The sequence below is a fragment of the Nesoenas mayeri genome (assembly GCF_963082525.1).
Source record: "Nesoenas mayeri genome assembly, chromosome: 19".
Taxonomy (NCBI): domain Eukaryota; kingdom Metazoa; phylum Chordata; class Aves; order Columbiformes; family Columbidae; genus Nesoenas; species Nesoenas mayeri.
In genome coordinates, this window is record NC_137568.1 from 9,527,202 (window position 1) to 9,547,044 (window position 19,843).

At 42.0% G+C, this 19,843-nt stretch overlaps 1 protein-coding gene across 2 annotated transcripts in view; it reads right to left on the reverse strand.

Moving 5' to 3' along the window:
- TEX2 (testis expressed 2) overlaps nt 1–19,843 on the reverse strand; it is a 43,956-nt gene that overhangs the window by 17,313 nt on the left and 6,800 nt on the right. The window contains exons 1-4 of one of the 2 annotated variants that reach the window (XM_080356290.1): nt 19,776–19,835; nt 8,249–9,903; nt 2,783–2,983; nt 86–422 (exon numbers count right to left, since the gene is read on the reverse strand). In XM_080356290.1, the coding sequence (XP_080212416.1) occupies nt 86–422; nt 2,783–2,983; nt 8,249–9,877 (2,167 nt within the window). In that variant the 5' untranslated portion in view covers nt 9,878–9,903; nt 19,776–19,835. Of the gene's footprint in view, nt 1–85; nt 423–2,782; nt 2,984–8,248; nt 9,904–19,775; nt 19,836–19,843 lie in introns of those variants that run through there. The other variant, XM_080356289.1, reaches the window with a different exon arrangement.

Sequence of the window (19,843 nt, forward strand, 5' to 3'; positions counted from 1 at the left end):
CTCCACCGTTGCTATAACTACCACCTAGAAAACATAACTCTTCTTTTTTAATAGACACTTTGACTAGAACACGGAATTTGAATACCTGGCTTGCTCCCACACAAAGCGGATGGCTTCTTTGCTTCAGACTTCAGCTTGGATGCAAGAAGGAACCTTTGGAACCATTCCTCCTTCTCCCTGCCTGTCCTCCCAAAGAGATAAAGCACTTGATCCTTTTGGCTAGTGTACTTCGCTCCATCCTGAGGCTTCTTGGATTCTTCATTGCTCGAGTCCACTTTTTCAGCAGCTGACTTTTCTTCTGTATTCTCCTTATCAGTCTGGGCCTTGGCCATGAAGTCCTCCTGTCTAGCAAGTTCAATGCAAATAGGGTACTTCTTATTCCAAATCCGTTTTCGTGCCAGACTCTTAGGAACCAGGGAAATCTGAAGGATAAATTAAAGGGTTACATTATTTTTCAGTTGTATCTTCTATGTTTCTAGTCACATAAAGAACGTGAGAGATACAGATCCCACATCGCATCTGTTGGGTTTAACTGACTCTCAGCTCACAGGGGGTTGATGTCATTATGTCTTTGGTGAGCCTTGAAATGAAAACAAAGACCATTTAAGTAGCTCAGACTTCTACAATCGTGTGGAGAAACTCAGTTTTCATTTAAAAGATCTTATTCTCACAGTTACGGAGAAAAAAATAGTAAAAACAAGAACCTTATCTCTGTCACCATGTGGTTGGTAATGGGAATCCAAACCAAGTTTTAAAACTCAATTTGTCAGGCCCACCTCATGAAATTGAGTGTTTGAAGTCGGCAATAGTTACATTAAGTAAGAATCTAGGAATAAGAATGATTTGCCGATAACCATATTCCAAATTCTGTATATTCAGAGAGAATTGAGACAATGGAAGTGATGGTAAGAGTGATAAGAGAGCAGATTCTAATCTAGATGCTGAACTTAACAGCGTTCTCTAAAAATGGCGGGTAATTACTTTGCAGAATAGCCATCATTTGCTTATTACATTCAAAGAACTTGGCACTTCTGTAACCAATTTAGTGTGGGGTGAGGGGGGAAGTACTGGAAGTTTTTCTAAGATACCATGGGGAACAATCACCAAGTCAAGTGCTCTTGTAGCATGTGATAGTTTTGATTGTCTTCATTATGGGAAAACAAATCTGCAGTAGGCAGGAATCTATGTTTTTGCTTTATCTTTTTCACCGTCTTCCTCTACCAGAAAGCAGAGCTGACAGCAAGATGTTCCGTCCTGACTTGGGGAAAGCGAGGGAGGTTTTCCTCCCCGTCGCCTTGGTCCCTTCTCTCCCTAAATCCCAGTCAACTGAAGCGGTTTCCTCCTCCACCTGTGCTGCCAAGGCTCTCCAGTGATGCAGCACATTAAAAAAATCCACTCTTTTAATAATGTGGTATCGATGTATTACTTAACGCAATGCCAACGGAGACAACTTCACGCGACAACTCTTCACAGATTTGAGGGAGGCAAATAACACGTGGGAAAACTGCCCCAGCATTATTCTTCATTCACTCTTCCAGTTGCAAAAATCCCAATTTCCTTCCCTAGATGGTGGGCACCCACTAAAAGTCTGTTCCAGCCACCTCTCGCTCTCCTCTTTTACATCCACGTACAATGTATGTTCCCTCTTCATGTGAGATGCAAACATCATCCGAACTGCCTCAGCACAGAGACAACCAAAGATCGCGTGTTCTGGTGTAAGCTTCGGAACAGGCATGCGCTAATCTAATGTAGGGGAACAATTCTCTGAACTCCCAAGTGTTATCTTCTGCTTTGAAGTGCAGAGGAAAACCTGGCTTTTCCCTGACCGCATAAATACGTAATTTTTTCTAAATCCTGCTCAATCTTCCTCCCCAGCACAATCTTTTGCAATTTAGTCACATCACAGTATCACAGTATCACAGTATGTTTGGGATTGGAAGGGACCTCAAAAGATCATCTAGTCCAATCCCCCTGCTGGAGCAGGAACACCCAGGTGAGGTCGCACAGGAACATGTCCAGGTGGGTCTTGAATGTCTCCAGAGAAAGAGACTTCACAACCCCCCTGGGCAGCCTGTTCCAGTGTCTGTCACCCTTACTGAGAAGAAGTTTTTTCTCAAATTTAAGTGGAACTTCTTGTGTTCCAGCTTGATCCCATTACCCCTTGTCCTATCATTGTTTGCCAACGAGAAGAGCCTGGCTCCATCCTCATGGCACTCACCCTTTATATATTTATAAACATTAATAAGGTCACCCCTCAGTCTCCTCTTCTCCAAACTAAAGAGACCCAGCTCCCTCAGCCTTTCCTCATAAGGGAGGTGCTCCACTCCCTTAATCATCTTTGTTGCCCTGCGCTGGACTCTCTCCAGCAGTTCCCTGGTCCTTCTTGAACTGAGGGGCCACAACTGGACACAATATTCCAGATGTGGTCTCACCAGGGCAGAGTAGAGGGGAAGGAGGACCTCTCTTGATCTACTAACCACCCACCTTCTTATACACCCCAGGATGCCATTGGCTTCCTGGCCACAAGGGCCCAGTGCTGGCTCATGGTCATCCTGTTGTCCACCAGGACCCCCAGGTCCCTTTCCCCTACACTGCTCTCTAATATGTAATTTCCCAACCTATACTGGAACCTGGAGTTGTTCCTGCCCAGATGTAGGACTCTACACTTTCCCTTGTTAACTGTCAACAGTTTCATTTACATGACGACAGCAGATCAAACCAGAGGCATGACAAAATGTCAACATTTAAAAGTTAAAATCAGATAAAAGTGTGGCACACTCACCTTGCTCTCTGTAAGTTCATATATTTTCTGGCTGACATATGTGACTTCAGGCTTTGGCTCATTGTACACAGCCCTTCTAGAAATATTTTTGTTGGGTTTTGAAAGTCGTAAGGTGCTTCCTTCAAGTCGCACATAGACGGAGTGAGTCAATGTAGCATGGTACGTTTCTGGATCATAATTATAGATTTCGTTCATCCATCCCTAGAGAAGACAACACTTGTTAGAAGGCTTTTCAGCTGCTGGAAAACCAAGTACAGCATGTATGTAAAAGCTGTAAATAATTAACCAAGCTTTTGCCCAAGTTGTTTCACTTACTGCACAGATACAACAACCAGTAAACGCCCTCAATGAGGTAGCACCAAACTGACAGAGCATGAGATGAGGACTGTATCGCAAGTGCATGATTTGTTTTGCTCAGTCAATAATTTTGTGTGTGTAGCGCAGTGCTCTCCCACCTCATCTTCATTAATTACTCACTGGGAAGGGACACGGGGGGACACGGGCAGCGCTGCTCCCAGCCAGCACCCACCTTTAATCACCAACAAAAAGCCTGGCTGCTCACAGCACGGACACCTTAACCACCAACAATTCGGGACCGAGTGGAAGACCACACTGGAGTTTGGTTTAATGTGATTTACCATGTTGTGTAACCGCCCAGTTACAACACGTCGGTCACACAGGTGGATTAAATTTCATTCATTTCTGTGCAGTGAAAGAAGCAGAAAACACCCAAAGCAGCCCTGCCGCGACAAGCCCATACGTGCCGGCTCTCGCCATGGGGCGATGGCACTCCGCGAACATCGGCTTATGGAACATGATAAACAGGGCAGAAGACGAGCCAGAACACTCATTCAAGGGCAAATTTTCCTGCTCTTAAGCTGCCCTACAACATACTTTGGTAACTACTTCCACCTGCGCATCAAAGCCTTAATTTGGAGTACTCAGTATTCATTAATGTCAACAGAACGTGAAGGAGAGAGACTTAGACATACCCTAAAGCATAAAGTACGACGGCATCTTTATAAACACCGAGGTGCATATAGCAGGGAGAGAGCATCTGCTACTGGGAGGTGGGGAGAGCTGAACGAGCATCCCCACTATCCTTCAAAACAAAAAAGTTCCAACTACCTTATGCAAAACAACCCAGAAATTACTGCAACACTTTAAGAAGTTTCCACCCACACACAGAAACGTAAAATTTATTTTAATGCTCATTCAGTGCCATATAATTTCTCAAAGCAGACAGCATGCACTTTCTTAGGTGCCATAGTAACAGCGATATGTAGGTTTTGCTTACTCCAACATCTAGCTCCCTTTTCACTATAAATCCTGAAAAACCTTGATAAATTAGCATTTCTTTTATGTTCAGGAAAGATTAAGTCATTCACTTTTGCTCAGCTCCAAAGCAGACCACTTCTTTTATGAACGGAAATATATAACCTATATACCAACGCATGCTCCTTGAAGAAGCCTTGTGTTTGGGTTTCTTGCTTACACCGTGTTACATCCAACTACCACATCGGAAACAAAATGCATGAAGTTTTCTATGAACCATCAAGGTTCTGCACAGCAGGGGTGATGTATGTCCGAGCACATCCCATTTCCTTCCTAGAAATTATTAAACCAAGACATCTTTGAGCAGAGAGCAATTAATTTTCAGCCAGAAACTCCAGCTGGACTTACTGAAGCACAAGGACATCACGTGCGTTGCCTAAAGCCACTGTGAGCCACTCGCCTTGCGCAGAACTGCAATCACCATCTGGCCCCAGATCTCTGGAGCGGCTCCCACCCCCCCTGGCTCTGATCTCAGGCTATTTCTAGCTCAGACACCCAAGTCTGGAGCCTGCGGCCAGGCAAACATATGGACAAAAATTGCTGCCTCAATATTCCCTTCTCCTGCAAGGCGGTTCGGCTGAAGACCACACGGGCTGGCACCGAGAGAAAGGGATACTTGGGAAGTGGATCTTTGCATGAAGCTTCACCACACGAGCCCTTTTTCTGACTGTAATAAGCTGTGATGTTATTTGGAAACCTCCAGCTGTGCGTGGTACCCAAGAAGGAAGCTCAGAGTATGCCTGAAGTTTCTTTAACATGCTGCTTGAAATGGAACTGGCTGTAAATACATTTATCTTCTGTCGATTCTGGATTTTGAACATGCAGAACCTCAGGCAGCTGGAAATCACTAAAAGTCACTGCTAACCTGATGGTTGTGCTATGAGAAACAGCATTGGCACTTCTGTGGGGTTTGCTATGTACGGAAACCTACACAGCAATTTCTGTACAAGGAAGAGATTTGCTGCTTCAGGTATTTGAGGAATAGCCCAAAAACCAAAAGACAATTTAAAATTCAAATATTTGGGGTTCTCTTTTCAGACAGTACCTAGTCAACCGTCAGGATGAAAGAGACACCACACTGCGTTACTCCCAACCCTCCTCATACATACGTTTTGAGTTCTCTAAGGATCCACTGTTTCCTTTCCACACTCAACTTCCTAATTATTTTGTAACAGAGAAACACTGTACAGCTGAGTGTGAAACGTTAATACTTCCCCAAACTATGGCTCTTCAGTCACTCTGAAAATGTGTGCCAGCTGCAGGATTTTTTTGCCCCATGTATCTAACAGTGTTAAAGGAGGACAACCCACCATCCACCTCCTCGCTTCAGCAATTTTCATTTTTGTAAGCTGTGTCATCTAGCATAAAAAACATTTTTCAGAAGGTTATCCAAGAAACCCCAAAATTACTTCCAAAGTTCCTGCATTTTAAGAACAGTTTTAGCAGAAATAGCTCCACCCATCTCTTTGCAAAAAGAAATTGGAACCAAAGATTCACAGCCTATGGAACCAATTTTGCAACGCATCTAAACAGAGAAGTTGTGACCATAACGTGCTAGCAACAGACGAATTTTCCCAAACTACTGAAATAACAACGGATTTCTTTGTGTAGGAGAAGAGTGACTGTATGATGGGTCTTTTTTGTACTAGTGAAGTTGTTAAAATGAGAAATACAGTAATTCAGGGAGGACAATGCCCATAGTCATGTGCTGCTCTGCAGCTGCTTTGCCATTTGCACTGATCCTGTGATCTGGGCTTGTAAAGGTCAGCAGTTGTTCTGGATCCGCAGCTGAAATCAGGAGAAAGCGCTTCACCATCGGGCTGGTCACTAACCTGGAAACAGATCTGCTTATGGTATCGGGCAGTTCTTACTCAAAACCCCACACATGCACTAACAGGATCTGCCCTGTTTGTTGGACAGCAGAGACTGAACCGGTCTGAACAGGAGCACTTGCATAAAACCACTTTATAAAGCCCACACTGGTTTACTTTTACTTTTTCATGACTCTGGGCTGTAAATTTTTTATTCGAACTGCAGTTCAACAGGATAATTCATGTAAGAACTGCAAAGTCAGGCCCGAGAGTGTATGAACTTTAAAATGTTACGTAGTTTAAGATGTCAGGCATGTTTTATACCTTAACCTGAGAGGGGAGGTTGGGGGGAATTGCAAAAGATCCTTAGGAAGGACCCACAGGGCTGTGGACACAGAACAGGTCTCCAAGGAAAATAAATGAAAACAATGACTCCTATGATATTTTCAAATACATAAATAAAAGAATCAGCAAGTCACCTGCACAATAAAAGCTCAAATCTGGCTTACAACTGCCCCCAGATTTTCTTAGTGATATTAACATATTTATTAAAACACATCATCATGAAGTTACATAATCAAACGCTCCAACACTGAAATTCTTGAAAGCCTGTTGATCGCTCAAATCACATTAACTACGTTAGTATCCTGCTCATTACTACTATTTTATGTAGTAGTTCTTCAATAGTATTCTTCAACAGTACTTCAATAGTATTTTGCTTGGTAAGTGAGGGAAAATGCAACGTGGTTTTTTGAGCTTCTATTGACAAGGAGTTTAAAGACACAGGAAAGTTCTGGGGTGGGCAGAAGTCACCATCACCTTAATTGGAAAACGCATTTGTCTGCCAGAGGCCGCTATCAAACACGAAATCCTGAGTGACGTTAAGGACCAGCAGGTCGGTTAAAAGCCGCCTCCTTCGGTACTGCCGGGGCTCAAAAAGCTGCATTTCTCCAGGCTGCAGGCGCTGCCAACACCGTCTGCTCATAAAAGCTCTTTCTAATGGAAAGGGGAAATTTATCATTTCCATTTGAGCTGTTACTTAAATCCTTTTGTATCAGCCAGGAAAACACAAGGGAATGCACGCTGGAGAAGGGCAATAAGGAAGTTAGAAAAGGCTAATGCACTAAACAGAAAAAACAATGTGGGCAGAGAAAAAGGAAGCTAGAGAACTGAAGAGTGAGGGAATAACATAAGAAAACATATAGTGAAGGAGCAGGGGGGTTGTGGGCATTTTTGGGGACAGGGGGGTGTTGCTCTCCCTTCACTACCAAGTGCAATAAGTACAGAAATCTAGAGCAGCACACCCCAACCAGCACAACAGTGCCTCATTCGTTCACGTTGCAAACGAACAATTTGGGGGAGACCATATTAATGTTCAGGTATTTTGGCCACTGCTGAGGAGAATTTTCCACTGGTCCTTGAAATGGGGGAAACGCAAACTTCTCAGACAATGTTGACAAGGGAGAGAACGCACACGTACTCGTACAAAAATAGCTCGAGAGTAGTTTGGCAGAATCCCAAGTCCTGCAGCCCCATAAAGGGCTGTTACTCACAGTACTCACCGTATTGGCATGAAAGCAGCTCAGGCCAGAATACAAGACCCACAAGTTCTGGAGGAGCATCTCTATGCAAAAGCATAAATTTCATTTTCCTATATTCATGTTTTGTTACAAATTCAATCTTTTATCTCATCCTTCAGAGGATCTAAACTGTCCAGGGGTCATTTTGACACAGGCAAATAGAAAACAGTTGCATGAGGGGAGAAAAACAACTTTCAATGTGCTACATCATACTACATTATATTCCACTGTGATATGGGCACTGTGCTGGTTTTTCAATTCCTGAAGCATTACAAAGCCCTTTTACAGGGTTTGACATATTAAGGACAATTACTTTGTGTGTTAATGACGGCAAGAAATACTCATCAGGTCATATAGAACATAAATCTACATTCATGTAGTCTTCTCTGCACAGTTCATTTCTTGCCTCCAATCATTCTCAGAAAACATATCTCCTGGATAAAAGGATTAAAATAAAGTTTAAAGGTTCCTGAATAACAGCTGACACCCCAAAGAGCCATCTTAACACCAGCTCCTTTACTTTTGAAGCAATTCTGGTTTCCTACTAATCCTTAAGGACATGGAAGTCCTACATATTCTTGGGTGTTAAACCATTTGTGCACCTGCCAAAGCCACCTGACCCTACAACAATACCCCATTTACCAGTGGGCATAATCACTGCATTTACACCTTCAGAATAAATCTATTTTACTACTTCTACCCAAAGTAACGCACACAGACATAAACCGCCATGACCTCACCTTCAGTATTTCAGGTTCTTTGATGTCTAGAGCTCCTGTATTCCATCGCTTTTCCATACTTTTATGCAATTTGTGATATTCATGGGTACGTGGAGTAAGAAGCCAAATCACACAGATGGCTATCATAAATCCAAGGGCCATTCCAAGTAACAGTCCACTTAAGTAGCCAGGGAGAGGGATAATAAAGTAAGCATAGACTAACAGTGTTAAGAAGTATAAAGTTTTCACTGGTATTTTAGGCTGCTGCACATATGGATTATTTTCATCTTCACTACTGAGCACAGTACCGTCTTCCTCAGTCACCTCTGGATCGAGCGAAGTTTCAGTGGGTTTATCAGTTTTGCTTTCATCCTCTAGCAAAGAAAAGTCTTCAGCATACAGTTCACAAAACTCCTCATCCTCTCTGCTTGCGAGTGCAGACAACGAACATTTTTCAAGTACAAGTGAAGTTTTTGAACTCACGTCCTTTGTGCTTGCAGACTGAGAGCTTTTGGTCTCTGTCTCTTTTGCATGTTCCTCAGCCACTTTTGGCTGATTGTTCTTACTCAGGTTAGAGTCACTTCCATAAAAATCCCCTTCAGAATCGCACTCTTCCTCCTTAATGCTGTAGTTGTTATTGCTTTCCAAATGGCCATTCAAACTGGAAAGGTTTGAGAGTTCTGAAGCACTTGAAGATAAGGCTTTGGGCCTGTGGCTACTACTTTCATCACCCATTATTTTACTGAGCAGCTGAAAAGGCTCATAGATCACTTCAGAAAGGCGTCTTTTAGTATCTTCAATTTTAGCCTCCATTTCAGGTACTTTAAAAAAGGAACGAGCGTCAGAGGGAGATGTTAATGGAGATGAGGGGGCAGTTTTAGAATCACCACCTGCAGCTCGAGGTTGAGTGAACTGTTTGAACAGATGCAAGTTCAGCTTTGAGTCAGGCGGCCTGTAAGACACAGCTTCACATTCTTGTTTGGAAGTGTCTGTAGACAGAGATTTCACTAAGGTTTTCATTAACTGCCGATGTCGCATCGGTGGGGTGGGTTCTTTTGGTTCCACATCTGTTGAAAGGGACTTGACTAAACCCTTAAAAGGCTTTGAACTAGAAACTGTGGGTGATCCGCTGGAGGAGACAACTGATCTGGAAGGGGATGAGGATGGGGAAGACGACAGGCTGGATTTCTGTTCCACAGGTGGTGGTGCACCTGCTGAGCTAACTGTATGACACGAATGTGACAATGGAGATAGGACTAGTGGCACTGCACTGAACACTTGGGATGTGGAAGGAGAATCCAACAGCTTTACAGTCTCTGCAGTTGGCAGAACTGCAGGCGATGAGGACAGCAGTGAAGTGGAGTTGGCCATGTTAAGCGAGGTAGCTGGACCAGAAAACTCATGGCCGGTATGCTCAAAGCAGAGGTCTTCCTTGGCTTCAAGTGCTGTTACAATGCTTTGGTCATCTAGTTCCTCATCAAGAAATTCCTTAAACTCCTCTTCCTCCTCTTCTTCCTCCTTCCCAAATGCAGAGAAATGAATAGTGATGGTTTCTCGAGAGACAGATCGTTGGACCTGCACTTTTGGTGCCGACTGCTTTGAGGACATTTCACCAGTTTTCTCTGCATGGCTACTGTTCTGACTTGTCATTGCAGGTCCCAGAGATGTGTCAAAGTCTGTGAAGAGAAGGTAATATTACGTTAAATGCATTCTTTCCCCTTCACACAGCTTTATTTTCAACCGTTAAGCTTGATATGCTTAAGAAACTTGCCTTTTTCATCAATTATATCTACATGTTATTTCTAGCCTTTTATTGACCCATGGAAGTGGACTTAGCACACGTTTACATGGAGAGGACATATCGCACATTTAAAACCCAGCACTGGTGACCATACACAGAGATGGATCAGGAATGACAAGATTAACGCTGCCTTTCCAGCCAGGAGGAAGCACTTTATCCACACTGGCAAGGCAGCAAGTTCACCACTTCAGTAACTGAGTTATTCTCAAGAAGCTGCTAAAATGCTGTAATTAAATTGTCAAGCCGAATTAATGAGAGGCCTTTGCTGACGTTTAAAGAGCAGTTCAGAAGAACGATTACGTGGCGGCGAAGAAATGTGCACTTCACAAACAGTTGTGACATCAGGTTGCATTACCCAGCAAGTCAGCACCACCGCTTTGTCATCTCTTCCTACTAAAGGCTACAGCCCTTTATCTTGCCAACGGAGACGCTCATGTAAACATTTTTAGCCTGTCAATAAAATGACCTGGGTTAAACCTTTTCAAAAAGCAGATCTTTGCCACCCAGCTTATCTAGTAATGTTACATCAGCAGCGACAATTTGTCTACAACTTCCCACCCACTACAGTTGACTGTTTTATGGCTCCTAAATTGCTGACTAGTTTATTCCTTAGCTCACCTCGCATGTGCAACCTTCCCAATCAGGTTGAACAAGAGGAGCTGGACTCTGTCCTGCTTCACACAAACTCTCCAGAAATATTAATTCCAGTCTTCAATCTCGGTTCTGGTGCATACGTCAGGGAGCCAGTTTGGGCTCAAAGATTCAAAAGAAGCTTTCAGAACCTTGTCACGCTCCCACTCGCCACCTCACCATTTTTCTGACAAACGGCTTAAGAGGCAAAATTCTGCCTTCAGATCAGGTTCTTCTGTCCTCCCAAAAATCCATCTGACCTACCAAGCAGCAGTAAAGAGTAAACATAAAACTCAATTCCAGTGACAGAGCTGTACCTCCAGCCCACTTGTGTGTCAGCAGATTCTTACCCTTCCTGCCATGTCTGTGGGTCAAGTAGTTATTTACCCCAATAGTAAGACCTCTCACTTATTCAAAATTTTAGATATAAGTTTATCAGTCATGTATATATATATCTTTGCGATTGTTACAGTTAGTGAGAAACTTGGTCTTCCATTCCTCCACTGGATTGGCGCACTTGGGACCCAGCAGCACACAGAACCCACGCTTCCCATGGACACAGTTCCACTTCACAACTTCAGACTGCAAATTTCCCAGTTTTTTAGACAAATGCATCCAAATATATTTTGGAGAGAAGAAAAAAAACCCCACACACTACCAAGCACTACTGGACAACGTACATCTCCAAGTCTTTTTCCATCTCCCTGTGCTGGACCATCTGTTATCACACATCTCTAACACTTGTGCCAGTTGTGAAATGGCAGGGCTGGCAAACCAAAATTGGAAAGTACCAAAAAACCCACAAAACTACACATCTTCCAGGTCATCGAGTCATTAGAACTAAGGCAGGAAAACAAACAAACAAAGCACAACACACACCCACCAAAAAAAAGCCACCCAAGAGCTGCACTTGCACACGATGCTGTTGCCATCAGCCTGAAATTCCTGACCCTTCTCTTCTGCTCATTTGGCACCAACTGTGCATCAATAATCTAGCAGGAGAAAAATATTCACTGCTCCCCCTGCCTCCAAATACCATTCTGAGCGTTTTCTTCTCGATCAGCTAGAAATGCAGAGATTTGGTTAGCTCTTTAGCACGCACTGTTTGTGCTGCACGGTTAATTATCTTGTGTTTAAACACCAGTTGCCATGCTGTGCTAATGCGGTGCTAATTACCTGAAACAGATGAAGTTTACTTGCACACACCAAATGTACAGAAAAGAGATTTTAATGCTTACGGAACAAGCAAGAAATTTTTTATATCGCAATTAACTAGTTAACACGGAAAGGAAATTCTTGATTAGCCAATATTTGCCTAACCTTAAACATGACACTATACCACAAATTGTCTTATAGAAGCACATTCTTAAATTAGCACTATCAACAGGGCAGCCGCATAACAACAACATAATCCAACTGCTTGCACTTTGGCATCCTCAGCCCACGACTTCCAAGCTAACTCTGTAGTACCCAATGCCCTCAACATCTGGCCCAAGTGACATTTCAGCTGAGGGGACTGACTTCCAGGAACAACTATTTCTATTTATGCAAATAATTGCTGGAACTTTCAGAACCCACCCTGTTCACAGGCTGGTTTTGCTACAAGGCAGTTCACGCTTTTCCCAAGCGCAGCTGTTCGAAGCTGTATCTTGAATCCAATCTTCAAACAATTTATACAATTAAAAAAAAACCCAAAACAGTGTACAACACAGGAGAAATATTGTAATGCTGTATATTTTAGAGAGCACATGTTTTGGCCAACAGCTGATATTTCATTACAAGCATTCTGAATATCAATTGGGATGGCAAAAGTAGTGCGCTCCCTACATCATTCCAAGTTTTAAACAACTAACCCCTCTCAACACACCAGATATCCTGCTGAGAGCAGTTTCTCCTCCCCAAACAAGACAGGGGAGATTTTTCCCTGCTCCGGGCAGGCCCATATTTCCCATACATTCCTGAGCACAATTTCTCTTTTTTATTGTGAAATATTTACATTTTTTTTCCCAAAGTAGACGTTAAGAAGTTTTTCCACAGCAAATACAACAATAACACCGCTGACTTCTCCCACTACTGGCAGCTCTTCACTAGGTGTTTGGTTTTGAGAGCAAAGATATTTCTTTAGGTTCTTGAACCCCTATGTTTTTACACCATAAGTCATTCCAACAGATTCACTTCTTACTGATTTCCGACTACGTTTTCCTCACTTGTTGCGTCCCCGTTTTCCGCTCCACTCCTCTCCCAGCTGTTTGGAGAGCTGGTGTTCCAGCCTCCTCGTCTGAAGGGGCACAATTCTGCTTACAGATTACATTGATACTTGCAGAAACCCAGGCTTTAATTGCTCCTCCTTTTAAAAGCCACACTGTCTCCACCTTCTCTAGCTGCCTCTTCAAGGGTTTTTGTTGTTGTTGATTCTGAAGATGTAAGGTATCGGTTTTATTCACATGGCAGGAAGGTCTGAATAATCATCTTAGATCCTTCAAATTATTCAAAACATGAATTTTCACCTGGATGGGAAGGAGACCGCTAGGAAAATAATTCCTTTCCCCCAAAGGTTTGAATTTTGGATGCTTCTGCAAGGTGGAATGAGAGAGCTGTCAACTAACAACTGATATCTTCACTTTTGATGTTACGGCACTGCATGCCCATCACCCATACAATAACAGTTTATAACCCGCACCTGCAGGCATTGCTTTGAAAGTGCTACAACAGCAAACACCAAGCCAGGCCAGAAATACACCACATTGCTCACCCAGCGCACGGTGCGGGAGCTGAGGACAGTGACACCGGGTGACAACACGTCCCCACCACGATGCAGCGGCCGAGGAACAGGGACACCCAGCGAGGGAGCCGGTGCTGGGCAGTGCTGGGTCACGTCAGGACACGACACCTTTTGAAAAAGTGTCACCACAGGAACATGTGCTCGGTGACTAACTGGGAGTGTTTATAGAAATATAGAAACAGCCGAGCGCGCGGGCAATCTGTCCTTCTGCCCGGGCAATCTGTCCTTCTGCCCGACAGCAAACAGAACCGGCAAACCCTCGTCCTGTGCCCTGCAGAGGACAAACACGCACACATCCTTCTCCGGCTGAGCCCCGAACCATCAACTTCACAGCTCTGAGAAAACACACGGTGCACTGAAGTGCCTGTTTTAGACAACTAAACTACCAACTTCATAGATACAGCAATTATTTTTACACTTACAATTTAGAAAGTTATTCAACGAATACACAAAGCAGCAAACTAGGAACTAACTTAAAAGAACAGATCAAAGTTACACATACCGCACTTATTTCATCCACCCACACACAGTTCATTTTAGTCACATTTACTAATTAAGGGACATTCAACGAAGCAATTCAATGCTTTTCATAATCATTCATTTGGGGAAACAGGACAGATTGGGTAACTATATTCAGACATATTGCAACAGCCAACTATTCCAGTCGCATTGCTTTTACTTAACACTAGAACTCCCCAAGGGGAAGGGGCATGCTGTTTAGTAAAGCACTCTCACCAAAATCTGCAGCAAGGTTTCAAAACTTGTATTTTTCCCTGTTCGTTGCTACTAAACACAAACCAAAAAAAGGTGTTTTCCACAGAACAGAAATTCCTTTCCTGAGAAGAAGAAGTCTTACAGGTTACTAATAAGCATTGCAATACTTCCCCGCATCTCTCCGTTGGGTCAGAAGAACAATGCTGTTCAGGAAGCTGCTAATTTGGTTATTGATAATGCAACAATTTGACTTCACGCGGTTTAACCATCGCTGTTCAAGGCAAAAGATGTTTCTAACTGATTGTGTCACTGATTTCCCCAATAATATAATAAAATTCAACTTACAGATTTCACTTGTTTTGCTAGAGGCTCGGCCAGTATCTCCCAACACAGAGAGATACGGGAGCACCGTTGCTATTTGTTATACATATTTAAAAGAAAAGGCTTCCTTTCAAGTCCTTCAAAACAAAGCATGGTATTAGTGATCCTTATTGCTTACAGTCTTTATTTAAGCAATGTTTTAAATGCTCAGAAGTCTTGTATCTCCAATACTCTGCTATCATTACGAGTCTAGAAAGCAAACCCCCATTTAGCCCAGAACGACCTCACTGAAGCTGAGATCACAGCCACTGGGCCATAACCTGTCAAAAAAACTCCATCTCATTCAGTAGATTTATACCATAAAAGATAAAAAGGAAACAAACCCCATATTTTAACATAATTTCCTATCCTCATTCAATGAGGACAAATTAAATTCCCCTGGCATCTCCATGAGTTAATGTATTCCATGGTTAACACCTATTATTCCTTTTGCATCCACTAGTCATTACTTTTAAATGAACTACACAGAAAGTGACGGTAATTACCAGCACACAATAGCCCTGTGAAATCTTTGTGTCAGGGATCCAGTTACCCAGCCCAAGGTAACAATTCAAAGCTCACTTTGCAACGGGAGTAAGAAGAAGTTTTGCTTCACCTTTCAAGCTCGCCCAGCTGGATTTGAGATACAGATGGGGGACAGAAGAGGAACCAAAAAACCCCAGTAAAACTTGGTTTAAATCTACGCACAGAAACGGGAAATCAGTATGAAATACTATTCAAAGAATGTAGACCAATGTGTTCAAAAGCCAACAGCAGGACCGCAGCCAAAATAGATGGTGCCACCCACTATGGACCATAATATACACTATAATATACATACACAGACCTTCTAACAGGTGCCAACCAGGTTATCATAACTGAGCTGGTTAACAATTAAAATACCTCCAACCAGGACTTCTGAGCCTCACAGGGGGAAAAAACAAGTAAATAAACCTATATTTATATTTGTGCAAATGCTTTTAAGGCAAGAATAATTCCAGTTAAATAACCAATGTCTAGGTACACTTAGAGATACTTAAATGACAGCTCCTAAGCAAGATTGTCAATGAAATGATACTTTAACGAAAACTACAGACCTCTTGGAGAGACAAATAAGGGGGGGTTTACCAAAATCTAGGGCAGAAAGGTCAAATAAAATTGCAATGGCAGATAAGGAGTCTTCAAAATTACTGATTTCTTTTAAGCCAGGCACGGCTAATAACGTCCTTAATACAAGTTTGTATTTCTAATGCTGCAAAAATAATAAAATCAATTGTTTAATGTCAGCAAAGCCAGTCTATTCTACATGACCGTTTTCCCCAATGGCCCAAGAAAGGTCAGCCACCGCATTCGTTTCTACGCCATCAGGAATAAAAGATTAATTATTGTTCTTTCCCGTTCTCTTTCTGTGACACATCATTTACACCAAAAACTTCATAAAGCTGCACTACGCTTTAATTTTGACAAACACAAAAAGGTAAGTGCTTGGAGATTGCCCAGAGAACTCCAAAAAAATTAACTTCTTCCTATTTAATGCCTTCCTGAAGGCTGAAGTAAAGTGGTATTTATAGGAAATTGAACATTTCCCCAATAGAAGCAATAAAAGAAGTCAAATCAAAACTTAAAACACACAGTAACTCATAGAAGAGCAGAAAACGGGGTAGAAAAAAATATCAGCTCCTCATTAATCTGATGGAAGATTATCTAAAACCTCTGCGGATTAGTCCCCAGTTGAAAATGCTGTTCGCATCACTGATTAAATTAAAGGTCACTATAAAAATCTTATAGGGGAAATTTTGGCTGAGCGACTTACAGAAAAGTGTGTTTCCAAAATGAAGTGAAATAAGTTGCCCTGAATCTTAAATTAAAAAGGGCTTAGCAGAATTGTATTACAGGCTTATTTTCCCCAACAATTCAAATGCACAAACTCCCTACAAGTAACAAGTCAGAACTCAAGGACTTTTTTTTACATTAATTTCACTAACAAAAAAATTCAGTCAATATTAACAGCACCTGAAGTTAAAAAAACCACCACACACATTCCTATGAAAACAGCAGAAAAGATATTAAAAATTAATATGTTTGTCCACATAAATCTAAACACAGATACACAGATGAGCAGCAGTACTGAATAACTCAAGCTCTAGGTCTCCATGTAAAATATAGTTATGAAATATCATTACAAACGGAACGGAATATACCGATTTACAAGCCACATGCCACAGCTATCCAAAGAGATAGGGTTCTTTATTTCCCAGTGGATTTTTAATGATTTATCAAGTCTTATATTTCATACGTACAATATTCATTCTAACGTCATGTTTTGCAGGGGATTAGCACGCAAGGCACAACTAGTGCTTTTAAGGCTTTTTTACCTGACAGGACAAACTGTAGCACAGAATCATGGTTTCTTTATTTCTCTGAGACATTTTTGAAACTAGAGAAGGTTTACAAAACGTAAAGTCAACTGTGAAGAAACCCTGTCCTAAGAATAGCATGAAAACAAAATGTCAAACTGCGCAGAACTGGCGAGTTACGGCCATCTCCCTTCGCTTAAGGCAACATTCATCTCATTTCATTCACGTTTATGTTTAGCTTAAATACCTAGAAACCAAAATGGGCAAGTTGAGCAGTGCTAACCCAACTTGTCCCCAGGAGGAAGACAGCAGAACATCCCAGAGAGGAAAACCTCCCCAAGACTGAAATGGAATCCAGATAACCCCTAACAACCCCAACTTTTCCCATGCTAAAGATGAAGTTTTTGATTATTAAAATAACCCCAAACACAAAACCAAACGCACAACACAGAAAAACTCTAAAACCTTGATGAGCGAAGATACTAAGTGAGGCTCAATTAAAAACCTTAGGACAGACAAACCTGGTTTTCCCAGCTTCCCAACTACGTACCAAGACGTGAGGGGTCTTGGGGGTTTTTTTCAGCTTGTCAAAAAGCTTCTAGAGCCTTGTAACTGTCATACACATTTCCGTATAGTGTCTCAAAGATTCATTTTAAAGAGTGTGGTAAACATTTTATTATTAAAAATAGGGAATGATGACAGACAGACCAAAACCATCCCCCCCACCCACTCAAGTTGCACAGCAACCACTAAATTCCTAGTCATTCTATTACAGTACATTCACATATTTTACAAAATCCACAAAAGTATTAAGGCAAAAGAAGGAGAAGTATGTGGCAAAAGCATCCACATGTGTGTTCTCACTTAAATGTGTTTTCTTATTTTTACACAGTATTTATAACTCTAAATGTTTCAAGGTATAAACTTATTGACAGATGCTGCCAAGAATCCTCCCTGGACTTGTTGTCCAGAACACGAAGGAGGTCCCTGCCAAAACCAGGATGCTAAACCCAAAGCCACTGTTTTGATTTGCATTCCCCTCCATTTCTTGCATTAGATACAGAATAGAGCAATAGTTAATGTATTGGTTTAATGTATTAAAGCTTTCTGTTAGTTTTGAGGGTTTTTTGTTTTTTATTTCCCCAAAAACAATCGAGGCAACTCATTTCTAAAAGCTCTGACAAATTTTAATTGCAACATCTGATAGGTCAATTACAGATTGCCTGACCTTAACAGCTGCTTTACAGGCTTGACTCAAACCAACTGAGTCAGAAAATGATGAGCACCTCCCACAACATGTTTTTCTAATCCTAATTGCTAAGAAACTATGGCAGGTATATACACGAAAGAAAAACAACTTTGCCAGCAGTCCGAATTAACAGGATTATTGTACAGAAAAGTAAATATAAAAGACACCATATTTCTCATAAGGAAAATGAAAATCAGCGTGCTGTGATGACACAAAGTGAAGTTCCTTACGCACCTTAAAGCCTTTTTGTTCACACAGCAAGAATATGAGAGGATCCTTCCCCTGTGCCTTCAGCATTGTAAAAGTTTCTACTGTTGCAGACAGAAAAAGCGTCTGTAGTCCCAGCTACCTGACAAAATGAGAACAAATGCTCTCCACTCTATGTGGGTTACATTTTGTGCCTCCACACACACAGAAATAAAAGCATAATTAAAACAGCTTCAAGGAAATTAATTTTAGGTCATCAATTTTAAGGTCTTGATTTGCTGGGAGATAAAAGAACAGCAAAAGCCACCAGATGGATTCAAAAGGGCAAAGGGAAATAAAAGTGTCTTTGAGCCATATCCTGCCTTGTTCAATTACAGTATTATACAGGAAATTCTAATTTCAGACATATGGCAATGTTCTTATACACATGCTTAATAAATCCACCACGCATTTGTTTATCGAACCAAGTTAGGCAGCTCACGAGCTCTGAACTGCACACGCTGTTAATAAGTGTGGGGGAACATCCATACCCACTTCCTCACACATCACCGCACAGCGGGTGTGGCTGCTTAAAACTGGGTTTAATTGCTGAGGGAGGTCAAGGCGGAGACGCCAAGCACGGGTGGCAACTCCAGTTGTCATCCAGGATAAGGTGACAACACAGCGATGACTGAAGCGTGTGGAAGCTGCACCTGTCCCTGCAGGGCTGGATCTGCCACGCAACATTCAATGAAGGCTTTAGAGACGATAGTTGCTCTTTTGGGGAAAATGAAACAAACACAGTGCTGGTGGAAATCTGGACATGGGGTGGGAATCTTTTAATCTGACATTCATCACCACACAGTGAGACAAACACCTCTCTGTTACACCATGGAGCAGCCTCCACACCCCCCCAAAGTTCTCCTGAACTCCGTGAAGCATCAGAAGTGTGATGGGAATAGACAATGTGTTCTTTAATAGTCTGAGTTCTGAGCAGACCACACAAATCAGCATTTATTTGGCTTGGGGTATTGGAGGAGGAGGCCTGAAGGGCCACTGCTCACACCATTCCCACTTTGGGACTAGAAAGAAACCTGCAGGACAATATCCCATTGCAGTTTTCACTGCCCGCTGAGGGCATGAGGATGCAAGAGGCAGATTTTAAAAAATATATCCTGAAAAAATATTAAAACAACACTCATGGTGCAGCACAGCAATTTACTCACTTTTATAATGTTAATTGTGAAGTTTCGGCTTGATAGAAAGACTAACAGATTTCTAGCTAGAATGTTTAAAATCTAGTCAATAAAAATGAAACTGAAAAGTTGTTCCACCTCATCAGAAAAGCAAAGGTTCATAAAATCTGTTCCAATACTCAAAAACCACTACCAATCCACATCTCAAAGCTGCATGACAAAAGAAATGGAGATCCATACAACCAAGTATTTATGCTCTTCAATAGAACACACCTCTAAATGACTCTTTTCAGACTCTCGCAGTTTTCCACAAGTGCTATGCACAGATCTCCAGCTCGTCT